This window comes from Cuculus canorus, chromosome 23, assembly GCF_017976375.1.
Source record: "Cuculus canorus isolate bCucCan1 chromosome 23, bCucCan1.pri, whole genome shotgun sequence".
Lineage (NCBI taxonomy): Eukaryota > Metazoa > Chordata > Aves > Cuculiformes > Cuculidae > Cuculus > Cuculus canorus.
The window spans coordinates 2,059,614-2,080,261 of NC_071423.1; the positions used below are offsets into that span (position 1 = coordinate 2,059,614).

Consider the following 20,648-nt stretch of genomic DNA (forward strand, 5'->3'; position numbering starts at 1 on the left):
CAGGAAAGCTGGAGAGAGACTATTCATAAAGGCTTATGGGGATAGGATGAGAGGTGATGGGGATAAACTGGAGAGGGGCAGATTTAGGCTGGACATCAGGAGGAATTTCTTCTCCATGAGAGTGGTGAGACACTGGCCCAGGTTGTCCAGGGAAGTTGTGGCTGCCCCATCCCTGGAGGGGTTCCAGGCCAGGTTGGATGGGGTTTGGAGCCCCTGATCCAGTGGGAGGTGCCCCTGCCCATGGCAGTGGGTGGAACTGGATGATCTTTAAGGTACCTTCCAACCCAAACTGTTCTATGATTCTATGATTACAAGTGACAGAGTAAACGCTAACCAGAGCGTCACTGCCCCGGGCTCTTCACGTTTTAGAGTATTTTAGATTGGGCCACCTGCAACAGGCAGCCTTCAAGGAAACCGTGCCACTGTTGGAGGCTCCTCTTAGTCCTCCCTCTTAGCTATGGATTCGCAGATCTGCAGCCGCCCTTCTCCTTTCCAACCCTGTTCCTAAGGCTTCTGGGCAATAGAGGCTCCAAGCACGAAGCCAGCACAATCACCGCGCTGCCCAAACCCACTTCCCCACCGCCTGGATCCGTTTCCGCGCTCGCCAAGCAGCGCAGGTGGATGGCTGAGCGCAGGAACAGTTTGGTTTCGCTGAGCGTTTTGGCTCTGCTTTCTCTGAGAGGCTGTGCCAGTGGCCGCCTTCACACAGCGAGTGGTTCCAGCATCTCCACTGCCACAGAACCACTCGTGATGTCTTCTACAGTGAACAAGACACCAACAGCAGTCGCAGCTCTACCTGATCTGTGCTCCAGCACCTAACGGTGGCAGCGTGAGGGCATCGTGTTATCCGTACCTTAGGATCACACCTCCTTCTCTCCTCACAGGTCAGCAGAATCTGGAAAGGCCACAGGAGACTCTGGGCATGGGTATAGGTTCTCAACGCCGGCACATCCCTCCCGCAACGGTCACCGAGGTGGACAGCAAGGGGACAAAAGGTCTCCACAGGTTTGGCAAGGACGTAGTGGAAGGAGAGAGGAACTGGAGCAAGCCCGTGAATAAAGAAAAGAAACTATCTGGAAGTTAAAGTGTTTATTGATGTGTTTAAACTTTGTACATTCCCCACAGACCACACTAAGGAGTTTGCAGGTAAATCTGTGCATAGTGGGAAGAGACACGGAAGGGAGAAGAAAAAAAAAAATAAAAGTCACAGGAAAAATAGAAAAAATACACCACAGGTTACCAGAACCTCCAGATTTAAAAAAGCCGTGAGCATTAACACCAACTATACAAGCATTACAAAGACAAGATGGTGAGTGGAACAACACCCCTTCTGTTCTTCTCGGGGCCTATGCTTCCAAGTTCCCTTAAAGCAGGCAGTATCCCTTCCCAACTCGTCCCTCTCTTCCCTCCCCACTGAATTCTGCGTTCATCAGCTCCCAAGGTTCTGATTATTGCAGTGATTTGTCGTTTCTGGGCAAACACCAGTGCCGTGCTCGTGGCCCAACAGCGCCCAAGGAGAGCGAAGGCGCCAAGGCCTGCGTCTCTGAACTACTTACCCTGTTGGTGAGGCAGGAGGGCTGGGGAAAATTAGGAAGTAGTAGCCAGAGGGGGCTGTTAATGCCAGGTGAGTACTGAAGGAAACTGGTTCAGAACGGAGGATTTCAATTCAACACCGGGAACTTCCAAGTCTAGAGCAGAACTGAATCTGGAAGGGGCATGTGCAGAGCCCGGTATGCACAAACCATGGTCTAACATTCCACTAGAATAACTATCAACGAGATGCTAGAAGCCTTTTAACTCCTTGCCTCCAGGGAGTCTGGATTCCTAGAGCCCGAACTGCTAAGCAGCAGGGTGCACATTGCCGGCGTATGAAGATGGGGGGGCTTTTTGGGCTTTTTTTTTTTGCTTTTTTTTTCTTTTTTCTTATTATAAGGATTTTTGTTAGTTACCATTCCCAATTGTTTCCTTGCTTACGCTGTCACAGTTCCTACCCCTAAATTAATCTCTTTGCAACTCCCAGTGAAATTCACTTTAAAAAAAAAAAAATAGAAAGGAAAAAAAAAAATACTGCTTTATATATAAAAGCCAAAATGACTGAAGAGCCACAACCATCTCCTTGTGACAAGGCGGGCTGGTATGAATGACCCTCAATATACAGGTGGTCTATCAGAAATAATAAAAATCAACATTTCCCGTTTTATATATAGAGCTCGGATCAGACAACAGTACAGCGGAACTGGTATTTCTCAGATCATTAAAAAAAAACAAAAAAAAAAGAAAACTACATCTCAGTCAAATATCTGCAATAGATCCATTTTTCCCATTTAAGGAGATTTATATATCATATTGTTATATTATCATTTCTTCACCCATTTAAAAGAATGGAAATTGCAACTCTACAGTAGTAATTATAGTCTTAATGATCCAGGAGTTCTGAATGTAAGATGAAGTCCTCTCAAAGCAACTGTTGGTCAGTAGTTGATCCAAAACGCTGGACCCCTTTGGCCCTCTGCCCTGCTCCTTTCCCGGTCAGGGCTGTTTTATCTTCATCTCATTTATATCTGCATCTGCTCCAGGTATTTGTAGGTGGGGTTCTCGTAGCCGTGGTTTTGCATCTTGCTCAGATGCCGCTCTTCTGGGGTAAGCATTGGGTCAACCTGTAGAAAGACCAGATGGTTACTGCTCGAGGGAGGTACCTGCAGCCCGATTTCAGAGCAACAAGAGCTGACAGACAAACGCTGCACTGTGTCAGGAAGTACACAGTGAAAAAGGTGAGCCACGAAAACTAACTTCCTTAATGGAGCCCCTCCTTTGGGTGTCAACACCTCCTGCCTGCTCTCACCTCCTTGGAGATGTTCTCCACGAGCTAACGGTGCAAATTTCGGACCCACTTCTCTCATTAAAAAGGTCGTTACCATTTCACATATTGGCTGGGCAAAGGCAAAAGCCGCTCTCTCCAGGATCCATTAAGGTGTTGTTAGAAATGTGCATGTTGGGAGTAGAAAGCAGAAGGAATCACTTCTCAGCGTTCAGCCGATCGTGCCGTCTTAACAGTTGTTACATTAGTTGGGAGGACAAATTGCTCTAGATTGACTGACTTGCTCCCTTGCTAAAGATATCGCAGAAAGCTCATTTAGTGCTAAATCCTATCCTGAGCCAGCCAGGGAAGCCTAATTGAATTCCTCGTGATAAGCAAATGCAGCTGTGAAGTGACAGGTCCCAGCACGACACGCCGACGACTGATACCCACACACTAACAAACACACGATGAAGATGTCCACACCCTCAGAGCTAGGACCCACCCAGGGAGGGCAGAGCTGCTGACGGCTGGGCAGCCGCTGCCATCTTCATCCCCCACACACATCGTGTGACTCAATGCTAAGTATTTTCATCCCCGGTGATGGAGCAGGGGTTGTTTCTCACCTCCACAATCCCATGGCTGATGGTCCCATACTGCCTCTTCCTCAGCATCACCAAGCTGATGACTATCACAGTAGCTATGGCAACAGCGATCACCAACAGGCCAATAAGGGCACTGCTGCTGAAACTAAAGTCATCTCGGAGGGAGTTGTCATTATCCTGGAGGGAAGAAAACAATGGAGCAGGTAGACAAAGAGGGATGCGGGAGATGCACTGCGAAATGCAAACCTAAAAGGTGGCCACCAACCAGGTCTTCAACCATCTGTGGTACCAAGATATGATTGGTTACACCTGACAGCAGAACTATTTCACCTCTAAAGACCTCTGTTTACTGTTGACATTGTTATGCAGAAAGACCACTCTGTCTGACCTACCAAAGCAGCGTCAAGGCATCAAAGCCCAAATTCAGTAACACACAGGAATTGAAATCCTGCTTTAGTAGTTTGCTGATCTCTGGACACGGTAGCCACATACATACCGGCTCATCCACCAGCCCACCGACACGCTCCGCGTTGAAAATCATTTCCTTCACATCAAGGGTTTCATCAATTACCTGAAAACAGTCACAAAAGCATTTTATGAAAGGGGCCATTCAAAACTGGTGGGAGAAGAAACACAAAGGCAAATGAAATTGTTAGGTTTCTTCTATCGCTTTTTGTTGCTGCAGCAACTGCCTCACCCTGCGTTTAGACATCTGATGTTGGGGAGGTCAGTCCTCACACCTGATGCCTTATTATACAATGGTAAACTGATTATTATTGGGCACCCTGGTCTAGTGGGATGTCCCTGCCCATAACAGGGGGTTTGGAAATAAATGATCTTTAAGGTCCCTTCCAACCCAAACTATTCTGTGATTCTGTGAGAGCTTTATAGTAAAGGCTGGAACCACCCACCACCCTTTCCCTGTGCTCAGCAGCGTGGGATGCTCTCCAGCTTTTAAAGCCACCTGAGGCAGTACTGCACCCATTTGGTTGTCTGCACTACATCAAACTAAAGACCCAAAAGAAGAACCGGGTGCTAGCCTTGGACACAGCATCTCTGCCATGTAGGATCTAATCTGTGGCTTTGAAACTCCCTAAAGTTGACCCTTTCTTTCACCAAACCCAGGGAACTGAGGCAAGGCAGCCGCCGCTGTCACCCAGTGAATTCTCACACTGCACGCAGAGCCAATACCTACTGGGTCGCTCACCTGCAGAAGTAGGTGAAGCCTTTCTTGCCATGAAAAATAAGTGGGAAGACAGAATACACCAGCATTTGGTGTATTCCGATGGCAAGCTACCTAGCTAAAATAAAGGCATATCAAAAGGTCTCTCCTTGATAAAGCAGTTACTAAATCCCAGTTCTCCAACTCAGGCTGCCAAAGATCTGCATCCCTCTCCTTCCCTCACCCTCCCACCCTTCTGATGCTAATCAGTATTAAGAGCCTACAATAGTCAGAAAACTGACTCCCCCACACCATATGGATAATGAACACACTGACATTCTGTAAGCAGGAAGGAGACATGGAAATAAGCCACCGCTATTAATTAATGTCCGCGGCAGGCTTTGCTTTACAAAATAAAGGTGGAGGGCTCACCACATTTTCATCCACTTTGTTCTTGCTGTTAATCACTTTTTCTTCTGCGCCGATCAGCCCGTCCAGCTCGGTCATGCCAGAACCTGCACCGAAAAAGCAAGGCAGGGAGCGTCAGTCCACTCTCCGTGACGCAGAAGAAGGGTCACCTACTCTGTGGAGCTGCCATGGCTAGTGCGATTAACCGCTGGTTATTAACCTGTCTTCATGCTCTTGTGTCAGAAAGGGAGCTGATAAACTACACTAGTGACAAGTGATTGAGGGGGTCTGTTAATGAGGGAAATGAGATGCAATGAGAGGAGTAGACAAGACTCACCACAACCGTGTAAATCCAGACATTTCGTACCATTAAGAGTTGCTGTTAGAGTGCAACATGTAAAACAAACTGTGAGTGTGCAGATCTCCCTGCCGGTGTCACCCCAAGTCACCACCGCCTCACCGTGACCCCCGTGACAGAAACACACATCCCGTTCTCTGCTGAGAAACAGCGTGAAGGGAACACTTCCAACCGCACGGTCAGCATCACCCAGGCTTTTCAAATCAAGTGCAGCAGCAAGCGCCTCAGGAATGAGACTTTCAAGGTCACCCGACGCGGCTCTGTAATGAGCTGCTGTCCCGTATCTGGCACCAGCCCAGAAACGATAAATCCCAGGGCAAGGGAGGAGCACAGAACTACGCCAGTTTTTGTACCAGAACATCACTCACCCACTTGTAGGCTGAAACTAGCTCAAGAGAAGAATATCAATTAATGAAGGCAGCTGTTCTGCACAAACTGTTTTGATCTGAAGCGTTTATAAATAGATCAGATCAATAACAGAAAAGTCTGATGCAAAACACTCAGACCTAACATAACACAGCGAGTTAGGAGAACGCCAGCTTTCCTTTACCAGTAGGGACAACGTCACATCCTTCACAGCACCTATATCTGCCCAGTGCAAAAGTAGGACACCAAAGCCCCAAACCTACAGCGGGGTCCTTCCAACGAGGAGTGTGAGGTGGGGAAAGTATGGCTACAGCACTTAACACTTCGCCGATGACTGCAAACCCCTCTCCGCAAGCTGCTGAGCTTGCAGTTCGCCCAAGACTTTATGTCAACTGCTGCTGCAACTGGCACTGTGTTCTTTGATGAGATGCAAGGAAAGGTTAGTTGGCTCCAAGGCAAGCTTTTACAGTGACAAGCTTTTACTGCCTGAAAATGCCAAGGAAACGAATGTTTCGCTCCAACTCTTCCCAAAAGCAGCATCTTGGGGTTTAGTGCAACCCCTTTCCCTATACTGTTCTCTGGAGACAGTAATCAGATTCTGAGCACAGCCAAGACTGCCAGTCGGACTCCTCGTGGCTGTCAAAGCGGGTCATGTTATTGTGAAAGTCAATGATGGGGATTTTCTGGAGAGATTGGCCACAAATAGTTCTCTAGTTTTTAGAGAACTACCATGTCAGCTTTTGGCCTATGGCTCCTCAAGTCAATTCTCAGGAGCCAACACAACACAGTCCTCTGGACTGAGAGTTTGGCTGCTGTGCTGCACTTCGCCCTTTGTCACAGAGTGCTGCAACAAATAACAGACCCTCTCTGTTTGAGCTCTATGCAGCTCAAAGGCAGAGTTTAGATTATAGATCTCCCAGGGGAAAAAAATACATATCTGAGCAACCCCCTCTCCCAAAACTCCCTGGCAGCGCTCATGAAATTCAATGGAAAGGGAAGGGAGAGAAGGAGCAAGTGCAGGATATGGTCTCTGTCCCTAGTTGATCAGGAATTCTCCCATTTGCCCAAACGGGGAGACCCAGCCTAGATTTATCATAGAATCACTAAGGTTGGAAAAGACCTCTAAGCTCATTCACTCCAAATGTCAGCCCAACCCCACCATGCCCGCTAAACCATGTCCTGACATATCACACCCACACATTTTTTTAACCCCTCCGGAGATGGAGACTCCAGCACCGCCCTGGGCAGCCTCTTCCAATGCTTCATCACTCTTTCAGTAAAGTAATTTTTCCTAATATCCAATCTAAACCTCCCCAGGCCCAACTTGAGGCCATTTCCTCTCATCCTATCACTTCTTACTTGGGAGAAGAGACCAACACCCACCTCACTGCAGCCTCCTTTCAGGGAGCTGCAGAGAGCAGTAAGGTCTCTACTGCAGCTTCCTCTTCTCCAGGCTAAACAATCCCAGGTGTGTCAGCCGCTTCTCCTCATTTTTAATTCAACAAAATAGTCATCTAAAAAACCCCAACCCACCAAACTTAAGGCTGTCCCACTTCTTCCCGGAGCAGCCAGTACTAAGTTAGCTGTACATTATTCCACAAGAGGGATGAAGGTGACTTACATTGGTAGACAAATGCTAATATGAGAACAGTTCCGAGCTATCTGGCCTTCACCATGCTACAGAACTATTTGTGTTCATATAAAATGGTTATTAGTAAAATCCTTTGCTCTCCTTTGAGACTCTGCACAATATACTTGGAACCAAAGGCAGATTAAAACGCTGGGTTCACTCTCCACCCACACCACTCGTACCACTGGCCTGCAAAAGCATTTTAATTGTCAACCTTCCATTTCTACTTCAGGAACCAGAGCTGTGGCAGCAGATCAGCCTGGACTGATCTTTACCTGAGGCTGTATCGCTAACAGAGGAGTTCATTTAACGCCAATATTTCTACGCCGCTCTTAAAGCCGACGCAACCCCTTTCGAGACAGGCACTGAGTTACTGCAGAAGTAATAATAAGCTAAAGGAGAAATGGATCATCACACAGGACTTTGCTAGGATGGAGAAATGCTATGTGTGAAAAGGTGACACGAAGGAGATCACAAACACAGAGAAGGCATCTCCTAATTTATCTGTCCCAAAGCAGCCGTGCTCTGTAACTCTACGAGGACATTCGGGCAGGAAGCCCAGCCTACGCCTGTTGCAGCACTCCCATTCCTGGTTCTGGGCTGCCATCGGAGAGCAAGGACAGATTCTACAGCTGGCAGCACTTATTCACCATCAGCACCGCAAGGCTTATTTTGAGAAATGTCGAGTATGAACACATGAACACATGTGCAAAGGACCAAAAGACTGCAGAGAGCCTGCGCGGCCCAAAGATGCTGCTCCACGCGCTCTGAGAGACCTCGCGAGCCCATCAGAGACGAACACACACAATCGATCGGGTGCTCAGACCAGTGATTTTCTTTAACGCTAGGCCTAAACAAGCAAATTGGAAGTTACCGATCTAAATGAGAGCAGGGAAATGAAGATAAAGGTGAGTATGAAACTAAAATGAAGCTATCAAACACACGGAGAAGGTAGGAGAGTGATCGAAAGCACTGTGAGGGAGCAGCTTAGAACCAACCTTTTTTCATTGGATGGTACAAATCCGGCTGAGGATCTAGCAGGAGGGAAAACAAAAACAAAAATAGCAGAGAAAGGAGATTAAGAGAGAAAGGAAAAAAGGCTTGCGCATGATTTCTGACTCAGACCCTGGGAAAAGCTTTTAGTCTACAGCTTTCTTTAAGCTCAGGACTCTCTTCAAGGGTTTTTAAAATAAATACACACACACACCAGCTGTCAACACCCGGTGACACAAAAAATAGAGATATACATATTTTAAAAAAATAAAGAGAATTCCTGCAGCCCTTCAGCAGTCACAGCACAAAGACTTAACACTACACGAGAGCATTTTGGTTGGAAATTAAATCCAGAGTCAAGGCACACAGTAACAATTTAACACTCCTGCAAAATGGAAAGAGAAAAAACAACTCTGTAAAGAGAAGAATCAGAAAATGAAGACAGCAGCTCGGTTACCAGTGGCACTGCCTCGTTCCAGAGTCTGAGGGGCACTGCTGGGGCAACTGCTTTGCTCTTAAACCACCCAAAGCGATGGAGCTTTCTGTTCGACCTCACTGAACATTTTGGCTTAGAAAGCACACATGTTTTGTAAAGCCAGGGAATCCATTGTTCAGTTCCACATACCTTCACTTTCTGTCAAGGCTGGGAAGGTTTTCACCTGGAAAGGACGGAAAGGTTTGCCCTCCAGGGGAATTTCTTCGCTCTCCTCAGAGCTCACTTTGACATCCACCTGGGATTCAGAAATGGAGGATGTGAACTGATCCATGTCTGCACGTTGCTCCTGAAGCAGCTCATCTGAAAGGAATGAGAGGAAATATTACACAAACGGCATGAGGCCTGGCAGGAGCAGAAAGGGGCAGATGGTTTGAACCGAGCTGAAGCAGGGCTGCAGGGGAACACTGTTCAGGGCTGCCAGGTTACCTCATCCTGCATGCTCTCAATCTCATCTGGAATTCTCAGTAAAGGCGTTGCCCAGAAATACATACAAATATGGGCCAAGAGGTTTGATGTGGCAAGATGGGATTAAACTCCTAATAAAGCAGGAGAGCATTTGCCTATTTTTACAGATCTTTTACATCACCCTTTGAGAAATATCTTTGCTGTTCTGAGCGTAGCTGTAGTTTTCTAAATGGACAGTAGAAGTTCTTAGGAACAAGTTATTTTTGACTGGCAGTGTTGCAAACCTAGAGAGGATCTGCCCCGCAGCACCTAAGCCTAAGCGCCAGTGCTTGTTGCTTAGGGAATCTCAACGGAGCGAGCAAGTCCACTTCATTTGATGCAAAAGCTTGTAGTCTAACAGGGTGGCACAGAACCTGGCACACAGAGACACTCACCAATCTCATCCTGGATTTCTTCAGCCACATATGGCACTTTGTAGAGCAGAGATAAGCTTTGATTCATCCGCTCCTCGATCACATGGAGATGTGTCATCACCTGCAAACGCACAAAAGTGTGTTGGAGCAGGCAAAGACTGTCAGAACCTTGACTGATACCAGTACTTCACTTATTTAATGAAATATCTGCTACTGGTGGACCTGCTGTGACCCACAACAGAGTGGGACATGGGTCCATCTAGCCCAGCTCTCCGACTGATGCTCTCTAACACATCCTGCTTCAGTGAACCGGCACTTCAACGTGGCACACTTGGTATTTTGGAGGAAGGTTGGGGTGAGAGAGAGAGGATTCAGCCAACTCCTGCTGTAACCAGACGGTATTTCCCACATGCCAGAAACGGTCATAATTCATTTCCTGGGGCAGCTACATGTAAGTGCTTTATTAACTGGATTATCATTCCTGACTGCTAGAAAAGATAAAGGCAAAGGGAGCAGACAATATTATTTATCAATCCTGGTTTCAAAACAAAGGTGCCTTTCAGAACAACGGTGGCACTACATTTGTCTTACACCCACTACACCCTCTCATTGGCAGCAGCACTCTCCCTTTATTAAAGAAATAAATTTAAACACTGTGGAACCTCAAATTGCTCTTCCCCAGCGTATTAAATTCACTGGTGAAGTCAAGCCTGACCTGAAGAGGGTGCTGCATAATCAGGGATCACACAGACCAAGAAAACATTTATATGGATGGCCAAATGCTGGAAAAAGCTAAGGAGCTGAATGGACCTGTTTTACAGTCTGACGTGTGCCTGACCTTTAAGAGCAAGGATGAAAGCAATTTAATTTTACATGTGGCAGCTTGTCAATCAAGGGAATCGACTGCAGAGCTTAAAGTGCATCTGAAAAGTAAAGCGAATGGAAATTGAACTATACCACCCACATCCCTCGCATGTCGATTTGTTGACACTGCAGCCTTCAGAATGAATTAAAGGCTGTTTAGGTTTTAGCTTAAGAAAACAGTTCACGCACTCCCCCTTGGGCTTTGGCAGCTTCAGAACAAAGGGTCAGGGTGGACCGTGCTTGATATGCTAAGCTGTCTCTGAAAACGCTATCACATATTCCGCATCGCAAGCTGAGCATCAGCGTGCAAATACAATTGCTACTGCTCTGTCTGAGAATGCGCAGCTTCACAGGAACCACAGAAGCGGCAGCAGCAACGTGAGAGCCAAGGGCTGAAGGCACACTGCTAACACCCAGCAACAACACGGGACCAGGCACATCCAAGGGTGAAGTTAGCTTCTAGAAAATCCCTGCAGCACTTCTCCACGCCTCACCAGAGGTCATAGCAACACACTCCACTGCCTGTCTTCCTCTTAAACCAGACATTTCCATCTACTGGTTATACAGCCAGGTAACAAAGCTGGTTTTTCCCAGTAAACTGGGACTTGTCCGACACTGATTACATTCCTTTGGATGTGATTGCACACTCAGTTCTCTCTGCTTCACTCCGAACTCAGGACACACCCTTATGAACAGATATTTAGTGTTAATAGGCCATTCTTGATTTGAATCTTAGGCCTTTCAGTACCTCTTCACCATTTTAGAAATAAAAACAAGTATCACGATACAATTCAAAAGATTTGTGGGATATCCGGAACCACTCTTTTAAGTACAATGGTCAGGTCTGACACCCACCTGAAGTAGCATATTCACATTTTCCTACACACCAGAAGGAAAATTACTTTCTGGCTGTTTGGAAGGAAAATCTATTGCAAAGGCACAAAATGAATTCATCAAAACAGACTTTCTGATAATGGTAACATTGCTGATCAAGCGCCTAGCAAGGGTTACGTGTTACGCTTTGAAAACAAGGCAGCAACTCTGCAGAGAAACAAGAGAATGCCCACAAACCCAAACCACAGGCATCCTGAAGAACAGGCCTAATGAAAGGAACACAGCAAGGAAGTCTGTTCAAGGGTGACCAAGGTTCCAGCAAATAATATCATGGGTGCTTGACCAAAGGAAACACAAAAACGATACCGAACTATTACTAAACCCTTAGACTCTTCATTGTCACCAACAATAATTCATGTATAAGCCAGAGTTCCAATTCCTAACACAAAGGAAAATCGTACAGACTGGTGGCAGGCAATACGCTTAAAGGTCTCTGCAAAGGTATGAGAACTTGCTATAGCATCCAGCAAACCAGTGCGAGGACTTGACGCAAGGCTTCTAAAAGTCCCTGACAGTCAGGGCTGGGTAACAATGCTTCCCTTGATAGAAGCATTCTTATACCTGAGATTTCATCTGTGCAGCCTTTTCTGGGTCAACTGCCAGGACGTGCTGGTAATGGCGGATGGTGTGCAGACGGTCCTTGTTCTCCGCACGAACGTAGCGCTTCAGAGCCTGCAGGATGCGGTGGGGCTGCAGGATTTGAGGAGGGGAAGAGTTCAAATCCATTTGGTTCAAATAAAATTCACTGCTGAGATACAGCACTTCAGAGGCGAGCCAGCTTTGTTACTGGACAGATCAATCACCTGCGCTAACCTCTTAGATATTTCCTTTCTAAATCAAGTCTGTCTCGCTCAGAACAGTATGCTTAGGAACACAAAACAAAGCAGAGGGGTTTTGAACCAGGCAGAAAAGTGAGTCAATTAGGCAGCCCATTGCTAGGCCTTCAGCACAAACTGCCATGACGGAGAAAGCTTTACTGGTATCCTATTCCCAGTTTCTGCCTCGACAGGATACAGGTAATCTTCATTCCCACCTTCCACCCTACCCAGTGCTGCCCTACTGTAAAACTTCATCACAATGGAACTCACCCGCGGCGGGTCAGCCTGCAGGGCAGCCAGGTAGTTCTCCAGAGCAATCCGACGGCGATCATTCAACATAGCTTCCACGCGAGCCAGGTGAGTTTCCACAAGCTGCTGCTTCTCACTTGCTGCCTCCTTCTCCAGAGATTTCACCATTGCCTGGAAGTGCTGGAACAAAGAAAGGAGGCTGCATGCATGAGGGTCACCTATTCTCAGTCACGTAACCCCTCAGAACAAATGGAACCTGTCACACCACGTGTCCTCAGCATTTACAGCAGGAGAGAAGGGCACTGACAGATGTTGACGCAGATTTCACCTCCACAAATTCAATAGTGACAATCTGCCTCCAAAACTTGCTTCGCAATCCCTTCCAAATGTCTGAAGAGGACACATGGCCTTGCAGGTAAAGATTGTGTTGAAGTTGTGCTGAACTGTACTGACTGAATAGCAACAGTATTAGGTCTTTCCCTCAATCCTGCAACATGGAAACAGGATGGATCCCTTCAGCCTAGAGCTGTCAATCTGAATTCACAAATATTTACGCAGGTATCGCATGGAGGATCAGTGCATCTTCAGCTCAAACCTCTATCTATTCTATTAGAAAAGCCATAACCTACATCTTCAAACGAGCCAGACTCCATTTAGCATTGGTATGTTTCATCAGAGATGATGGAAAACTCCTTTGGACTTAGAGTGGCTTACATTAAAAAATGCAGAGAGATCCACATTCCAGGATAAAATCCAAAGGGCTGGAGTCAGCCACTCAGTTGGATATGGGTTTGAGGGAACTTCGTGGAGTTGTCATGGCCAGAAGAGCCTGCCCCTAACAATCCCATACTGAGCACATCCCTGATTAACTTCACAGTCTGACTGAACTCTCCGCATAAGGCACAAGATTGGCATTTTGGCAGCGAACCAGTGGGATCTGCTGCCTAAGTGGTTTTCACTAAGCCTGCCCGAACAGGAAATGTGTGTCCGGAGAGTCAGGGCCAATCTGAACAGGGCTGTGAGGCCACCAGTTAGTGCAAAATCAGCCAAAGGTCTGAAGTTACAGTTTGGCTCTGCTTTTGACCATGCCTGTGGGATGAGACAGCTTCCTTCTACTGGGCACAGGACAGGACCTGGCACAGTATCGGATCATCTCCAGTTTTAAGAACAAAGCACACAATTGAATCAAATCTCCTCTAAAAGGCAGCTGTTGACAGAACAGGAAAGCTGTTCTTCCAACCCAGTCGCCTTTTGGCTTTGAATATTAGCATCTCTCATTGAGTTTATCAAGAAGATGAAGGCCACACATCAGTAACTTTCCTCTTTAAGTCCTTCACCCCTTACCTGAATGAGAGTCTGTCTTTCTGCCTTGGGGAGATTTACAGCTTGGTGTTCTGCTTCCTCCCATTCCTTTTTCACCTGGATAAGAAAAGGACAGATCACATCAACAAGACACAGATTTATGTCTGATCTTTGCGAGCTAACCCCTTCACAGGCAGATCCTTGTACAGCCCAGCTAGGTTTTGAAGGCACAAAACTGCTGCTGTGGGGCTTAACGCTAGAACTTAAGCCCTCTGGGCAGCAAGCCAAGTGTCCCCCCATGATTCGTCTCTCCCATCACTTTGAAGAAATTAAAATCTAATTGCCACATCGTGGTCACATTGCAAGAGACACACAGAAGGTGGGTGACTGGAAAGGAAGCCAATTCACCATCAATTTGTCCAGAAAAAGACATGGGCAGTAACTCCGCAGTGCAGCACAAATGACTAAAGCTATAGACACTCACCCGATCCATGCGGTTGTGGTGTCTGACTTCCAGCTGCTCCTTCGCCTTCTGGAAGCGGGCATGTTCGTTATCATCAGCTGGGGTTTCAAAGTAGACATCCACATCATCAGTTGGCACTGCAAAGAGAGGGCAAGGATAAGCAGAGGTTCAGAAAACTGCGATCCTGGATTGCAAAGGGCAGGTAGGGAGAAGAATCCCCACATCTGCGTAATTAACAACCTGGCAGACTTGAGTTTACCGAACCACCACCTACCAGGAGTCTCGTTTGGTCTCTTTAAGCTGCCAGTCTAATGCACACCACCACCAGCTACATCCTCCCAACACCACAGTCATGCAGCAACCAGCGCCAGCACCTCTCGGTCTTCTCATCAGTTCTGGGACGAGCATTATTCAGCTCCAGCACCAGAACCACTTGGATTGCAGAAAATAGAATGTGTTTTCTCTTCCCTTTCACATTGGCTTTGGATAGTTTAAACAACATTTTGTGCATCAGCCGTTTGTTGACAAGCTGGCTCCAGACATCGTTAATATGATTAGGGAGCTTGACAATGAATGTGCACAAAATGCTACCCAATATTTTATACTTCCAACCTACCTTCCCTACCAGATGCACCATGCAGGACTAACAGGCAACGATATTAGACAAGACAGCAACAGAAGGAGGCTCAGTGTGACACATTGACTTGTCCAATAAACTGGATGGTTTGTATCTTTAAGACATTCAAATCCAACACAGGGAAAAATAAAATTTCAGAACTGACAAGTTCAAGCACCTGCAGATTCCACAACATGGGCTCTGGACTCCATAAACTGCAGTTCAGGAAACGTTGAACCCAATTTCTGTGCTACAGTTTTAGAAACTACACATCCCAGAGTCCTTTCTGGAAGGATCTATGGCAAACACTACGCGCTCTGTTGTTGCCCTTCAGCAGACAGAGGGCAGAAAGGGAAAGGTACGGCAACCTTTCATCCATTTGAGTTATTTGGGTGGACAAAACCTCCCACGCATCACTGAAAGACAGGATGTGTCAGAAAAAATTTACCTGGCACTTTAGCATGAATACAGTTTAGCAGGAACCTGAATCCAGGAACCTTTGCTCTAACCAGGGAAGGAGGATTGAACAAGGGGGAGGAATTACTTGATGAAATAATGGCAACACACAGCACAGGCATCACCGCTGCGTGCGAGAGACAACGTCAGGTCAGTGCTGCATTCTAGGCCTGCCTATTGCCCTTCTGACCAAGCCTGGACACAGAAAACTCCCTTCCCAGTCCCAAATCCCTCTGGAACAGGACAAACTTTTGTACAAAAAGCTCCTGACATCCGCATCTTTTATTTCACCACTTCAGTCAGATCAGCCCAATCTAAAGCACTTGCGTGAAGCCCATTTTGTAAACAGGATTATGGCTGTACAGTCAGACTGCCAAGCCCCAGATAACACAAAAAGCCTTTCAAAAGGCTTTAATGGCAGCTGAAGTGGAAGTGCTGGAGTTCAACAATAAGATTAATAAGGAGGTTAAAATGTTTTTGGTAGTTTTATCATCTGACATAAAAGCCAGTTGAAACGGATGCCAAAAACCTCAAGCTCTCAAAAATGCAGGGATTGAGTCATGATTCATATTTCAAACCGAGCTGAAAGTGGGAATCTGAATTCTATACCACTTCTCTGATCTTTTTCCAGAATACAACAGCAAGAAAATGCCTACAACCAGGAGAATGGCCAGTAGCAGCCTGTTGTGCAGGACCGACTGGTCAAACATATGTACGGGTACACGACTGGGGAAAGCAAGTGCTTCCTTCCATGTATTTGGAAAAAAGCCACTTACGGGAACAAGCAAGCTATGTGTTCACAAGACGTTCACGACAGCCCCTGGTCCCTGCGATAGATCTGGAGGAGGAGAACTAAGCCCTTAGCAAGAGCTCCAAGCCAACAGTGAGCACAGACAGCAGACATTGAGAGCCACTTTCCCCAGGAAAGCTCACCCTAAATACCTAGAGAAATGGAGACGAGAGGAGACTGCTGCAAAAGGACAGACAGAACCGCTGCGGACACCAGAACCAAAGGGATGAGCTACACACGCATCCTCTCTTGATCGAGACAAGGAGGAGACACCAAACGCCAGACAGACAGCACTAGCTGCAGAAGGGCCAGAGGGGGCAGGACTTACTCATCTTTTTACACACAGCCATACAATACTCCTCTGACTCAAAATTGTTCCTGTTGCCTCCGCAGCCTCCATATATAAAGCGAATGCATTTTCTCTTGTTAGGGTCGAAGTACCAACGAGGCATCACAGCCCGGCAGGGCCCTGTCATCGCCTCCTGGGAGCAGACAGCTGTGTGGAGACGGGTTAGAACATGAGCTAGTGAGGAGCACAGGCCTTGCCAAGCGACTTACACAAAGCAGTGGCGGCTCTAGTTCACGCTCTCTTCTGAGGCACTAGCACCGGCCCCAGCATCGCTACTGCACCAACCAGAGGGCTTTTGTCAGTTTTGGAGGGGGATCTTTAATAAGGCAAAAGCATTCCTCACGAAGTTTGCCAGCGAAGCGCCTGCGTGTAGTGCTTTGGAGCGAATGCGCAGCAGCAGGCTACACCAGCAGTTGTCTCAACATGGAGCTCTCATCTGCCAGAGTGATTTCTGCATAGCTAGAGGCTGAAACAGCACAGCTCTATTTTGCTGATGCCACAGCGTTATGCCTCGGGCGTCCCAGTGGTACAGTCTCCACTGTATAAAATCAGCATGATGGAAAGAAATCCCATTAGGGCTGCTTAAAGCAGTCAAAGATGTCCTGTTCTGCTGCACTCTGCCTGGATAGATGCTTCGCATCTTAAAGTGAGGTATAAGAGCCAGTGAAATGGCAGGCTAAACAAAAGGAACACGACTGCCAAGGTTTTTTAGTTTGGAAACATCTATACACTAAATATTGAAACTCCAGGTAGCCACGACACATGAAGTGCCTCACAAAAAGCAGGCGATACAAACAGCTGGGTGATTCTGAGGCAAGAGAACAGATACGGTCCATACGTTAGCAACCGTTTATAGCACTTCTGGTAAAAAAAGAATACGTACCCCCAAAACAGACACCCCGATCACACTGTTCCAATTCTGTTTCCACACCTGCAGATCTCTAACAGTCCTGTACATGTATGAGCTAAGCCTTGTTTCAGCAAGCAAAATTATCTGCAGCATGCTGGCATCTTACCAAAAAGATGCAAGAACTGCTGGCAATGATTCGGTGATCTGTAGCTAATTGAATTTCATTCTCTCTCCCCTCCACCATCCTCTGCAGACACTTCTACACGAAGAGTACAGGGCAGGGAATAATGCTGAGGCACCCCACAGTCCACAGATGCCCTCTGCAACGGCACCCATGGTGTAACAAAAGCTACCACGAGTGCAGCAGATCTCACTACCGCTGGAAGGATTTATTACTCATAATAAAACTGGGCCAATTGCGCTGGCTGGCTTGCTTTCATGAAAGAGAAGGGGTTGTGCAAAGCCTATTTAAGCATCTTCCTCAACCTTACACAATCAGGTGGCACCTTTACACCACCTCTGCAGAGCACAGCCAGGTACTTCCAGCTTCCTTTTCATAAACTGGTATAAAACACCAAATCCGAGATAATCACCCCAAACCAGGATTTTAAATTCACAGAGTGCCCCAAATGCCTTCCAAAATTAGCCCACGCAGATATGGTTTTCTGACTCAACAATGCACCTTCACCGAGGTGCTCGTTCGATGTGCCGAACACTGGGCGTTCTGCCAGCAGCACTGCTGTTTATCTGGAAACATATGGCCCATGCTCTAGAGAGTTAATTTCAGCACTCGAAACACGAGCATCATCAGCTTTCCTGTGTTTGCTAACTTATCTGGCAAATAAAACTTCCAAGTGGCATTTATTGACTTGATCAAAACCCCATCACCAACTGACAGCCAACAAGAACGCTCTGAAAGAAGGAAGAAGCCTGCAGGCTAGAATGTGTCTTACATTTCATATCGCTGCTGACTTCTTTTTCAGAGACAGCCTTGTCGCTGCTAGGCTCAGTGGGGGTCTCTTCATTATAATCATCAACTTTGTAGCTGTCATAATAATAATCGCGGTCTTCCACCACGTCCTCCTCCTCTTCCTCTTCATCTTCTTCATCCTCATCTTCCTCCACAGCTGTTCCTGTGACTTCTTCTACACCAGCCTCTGTAGGGAACTCACTGAAGGGATACGGTTAGGTTAGGGGGTGAGATAAGGCTCATCACTTTGCTGCCAACCTTTGTTGCACCAGAATAGCGATTTCTAACATCTGTTCTAGAAACACAAGAGGTGGGAAAAATAAACATACCAACTATTGATCAGCCCATTCACAGGACCTCCCGGCTATTACAGGAAGACATTCTGGCTTAGCAGTGCTTCCTTGCATTTTCTCACCAGTTTCTTTTCAGCAAGTGAAAACCTGCCATATCTGAGGGAGGTCCCTATGGTAGCAATCAATCTTTTTGACTGCCTATGGGATGGAGGGAGCGGGGCTGTTTAACTCCTCCAGTAACAGGAGCACTGCAAAGTCATCTGCCCTTCCGCAAGGCTTTTTCAAGCTCAGGACACTCCTTTGGGAAAGCCAAAAGCACAGAAATTCTCCTCTTAGTCCTCACCACCAGGGAGCTGCTGCGTGAAATTCGTAACAGCAAGTCCCAAAACAGCGCTGTTAACATCTGTGACAGTAAGAACCCACCTTTTGTAAAGGTCATAGTCTTCATCCTCGTCTTCGTCCTCCTCCTCTTTGGACAGCGCCTCATCCACAACCTTTGTCTGAGGACAACAAACGTATTCTGTTCCGTGGAACTGGTCAACTCCGCAGGGCAGCAGCATGCCGTAACTGTGCAGGATCATCCCTTCTGTCAGACAGGCCTGAAAGAGAAACCGCCAGCTCAGCATCAGGCTCTTGCCTGGGTAAAACTAACGTTTGCCTATCATAGATACCAAAGATGCTACCGACGGCCTACATTTTACAGCAGAAAGACAACAGCAACATATGACCTCAGTCTGAACACTGAAGAATGAATTTGAAACCTGTAGCTTAAGCAAAATCCAGTCTCAGACTCAAAGCCACGCTATGCTTCTTGGTGTTAACGTAGCAAACGCTCCTCAGCCCCTAACAACCACTGATTTGTCAGCCTGGCTGTGTCCAGGAGAAATAACGTTTTGTGCCAGCTCAAGGAAGAGAGTACTCGAAAGAAACATAACTGTTGTTTGCTTTTCTGGGCTGGCCATTTCATTAAACTTTATCTATTAAAATTTATCTATGAAACTTTATATTGCAATAAGTGAATAATTGCTAAAATTTGTGTCAAGATTATTTTAACATGTTGTAGATGAAAATCAATCAGATAATTCAAGAAAAAGCCAAATGCAAACTGTGATTAGACATGATGTCTATAAACTTCTCTCAAGTTAAGGAAATGACATGACTTTGTGGTGTCCCAGAAAAGAATGAAGTAAGGAAGGCTTCACTCTACACATGAGAATCCTTCTGTGCTTTGCTTTGTTACAGCACAGATGTAAAATGAGCCAAATATGTCTGGAAAAATTCTTCAACCACACTGAAAACAACTGATTTTTAAATTTGCTAGACATTACCAAGTTTGGCCTCAATTAAAAGGAGACTCCTCTAGCACAGATTTATTTAGATAGGTTTTTGCTGCCAGGACTTTAAAAAAAACCAGGAATTTTAACTGGTGCATCCTTAACCTCATCTTTACAAATGGTATCACAACTAAATATTGTGTTGCTCTTCTGCTCCTACAAAATGGAAAACACGTATGTTTCCTCCTGATCTCGTTTTCATTACCCTCAGCTGAAATGGGTGCGGAGAATTTGAACAGTTTTGCTAGTCAGATAAAAAAAAAACCACACAAAAAAACCCCCATGGGCGAGATTTACTCTGAGAAGATAATCCATCTCTTATGTAAAACCTCCACTAATCAGCCACAATGAAACTCAGCTTGTCCCCAGGCAAGCTCCCCGCACCAAATCCCCGGCAGCAGCAGGTACATTTGTGCAGAATGTGCAAGCAAAATAGGAAAAATCCTGACCACTATAGCTCTACCCTGTAGAGAAGGATGAGCTTTTGGTTAAAGTAATATCCTTGAGACCTGATTTCAATTCTGAGCTCCATCCCAGCGTATGATCTTGGGCAAGCTACTCAGGACAGCCTTTCAGGAGTGAAGAATAACTCAGCTACCTACACGGATTATTTAAGTCACTCACGTGCTCATAAATTGTTTTTCCACTGCCCCAGCCCATAGACGGAACGTGGGAGTAACAGACCCCAGAGATAAGCACTGTTATGCTCCAAGACCACAAATGGAGAGATCCAAAATTCCTGGATGAGGAATATTCCTGCCGCAGCA

The 20,648-nt window shown here is 46.5% G+C and overlaps 1 protein-coding gene across 5 annotated transcripts in view; it reads right to left on the minus strand.

Annotated features, from left to right (window-relative positions):
- Nucleotides 1-1,074: 1,074 nt before the first annotated feature.
- APLP2 (amyloid beta precursor like protein 2) overlaps nt 1,075-20,648 on the minus strand; it is a 48,844-nt gene continuing 29,270 nt past the window's right edge. Inside the window, exons 5-18 of one of the 5 annotated variants that reach the window (XM_054086911.1) lie at nt 18,971-19,146; nt 18,238-18,455; nt 16,414-16,581; nt 14,245-14,360; nt 13,803-13,877; nt 12,480-12,638; nt 11,953-12,081; nt 9,655-9,754; nt 8,945-9,115; nt 8,325-8,360; nt 5,000-5,079; nt 3,899-3,973; nt 3,424-3,579; nt 1,075-2,657 (exon numbers count right to left, since the gene is read on the minus strand). In XM_054086911.1, coding sequence (XP_053942886.1) covers nt 2,556-2,657; nt 3,424-3,579; nt 3,899-3,973; nt 5,000-5,079; nt 8,325-8,360; nt 8,945-9,115; nt 9,655-9,754; nt 11,953-12,081; nt 12,480-12,638; nt 13,803-13,877; nt 14,245-14,360; nt 16,414-16,581; nt 18,238-18,455; nt 18,971-19,146 — 1,761 coding nt within the window. In that variant the 3' untranslated portion in view covers nt 1,075-2,555. Of the gene's footprint in view, nt 2,658-3,423; nt 3,580-3,898; nt 3,974-4,996; nt 5,080-8,324; nt 8,361-8,944; nt 9,116-9,654; nt 9,755-11,952; nt 12,082-12,479; nt 12,639-13,802; nt 13,878-14,244; nt 14,361-16,413; nt 16,582-18,237; nt 18,456-18,970; nt 19,147-20,648 lie in introns of all 5 variants that reach the window. The other 4 variants (XM_009568609.2, XM_054086915.1, XM_054086914.1 and 1 more) reach the window with 4 other exon arrangements.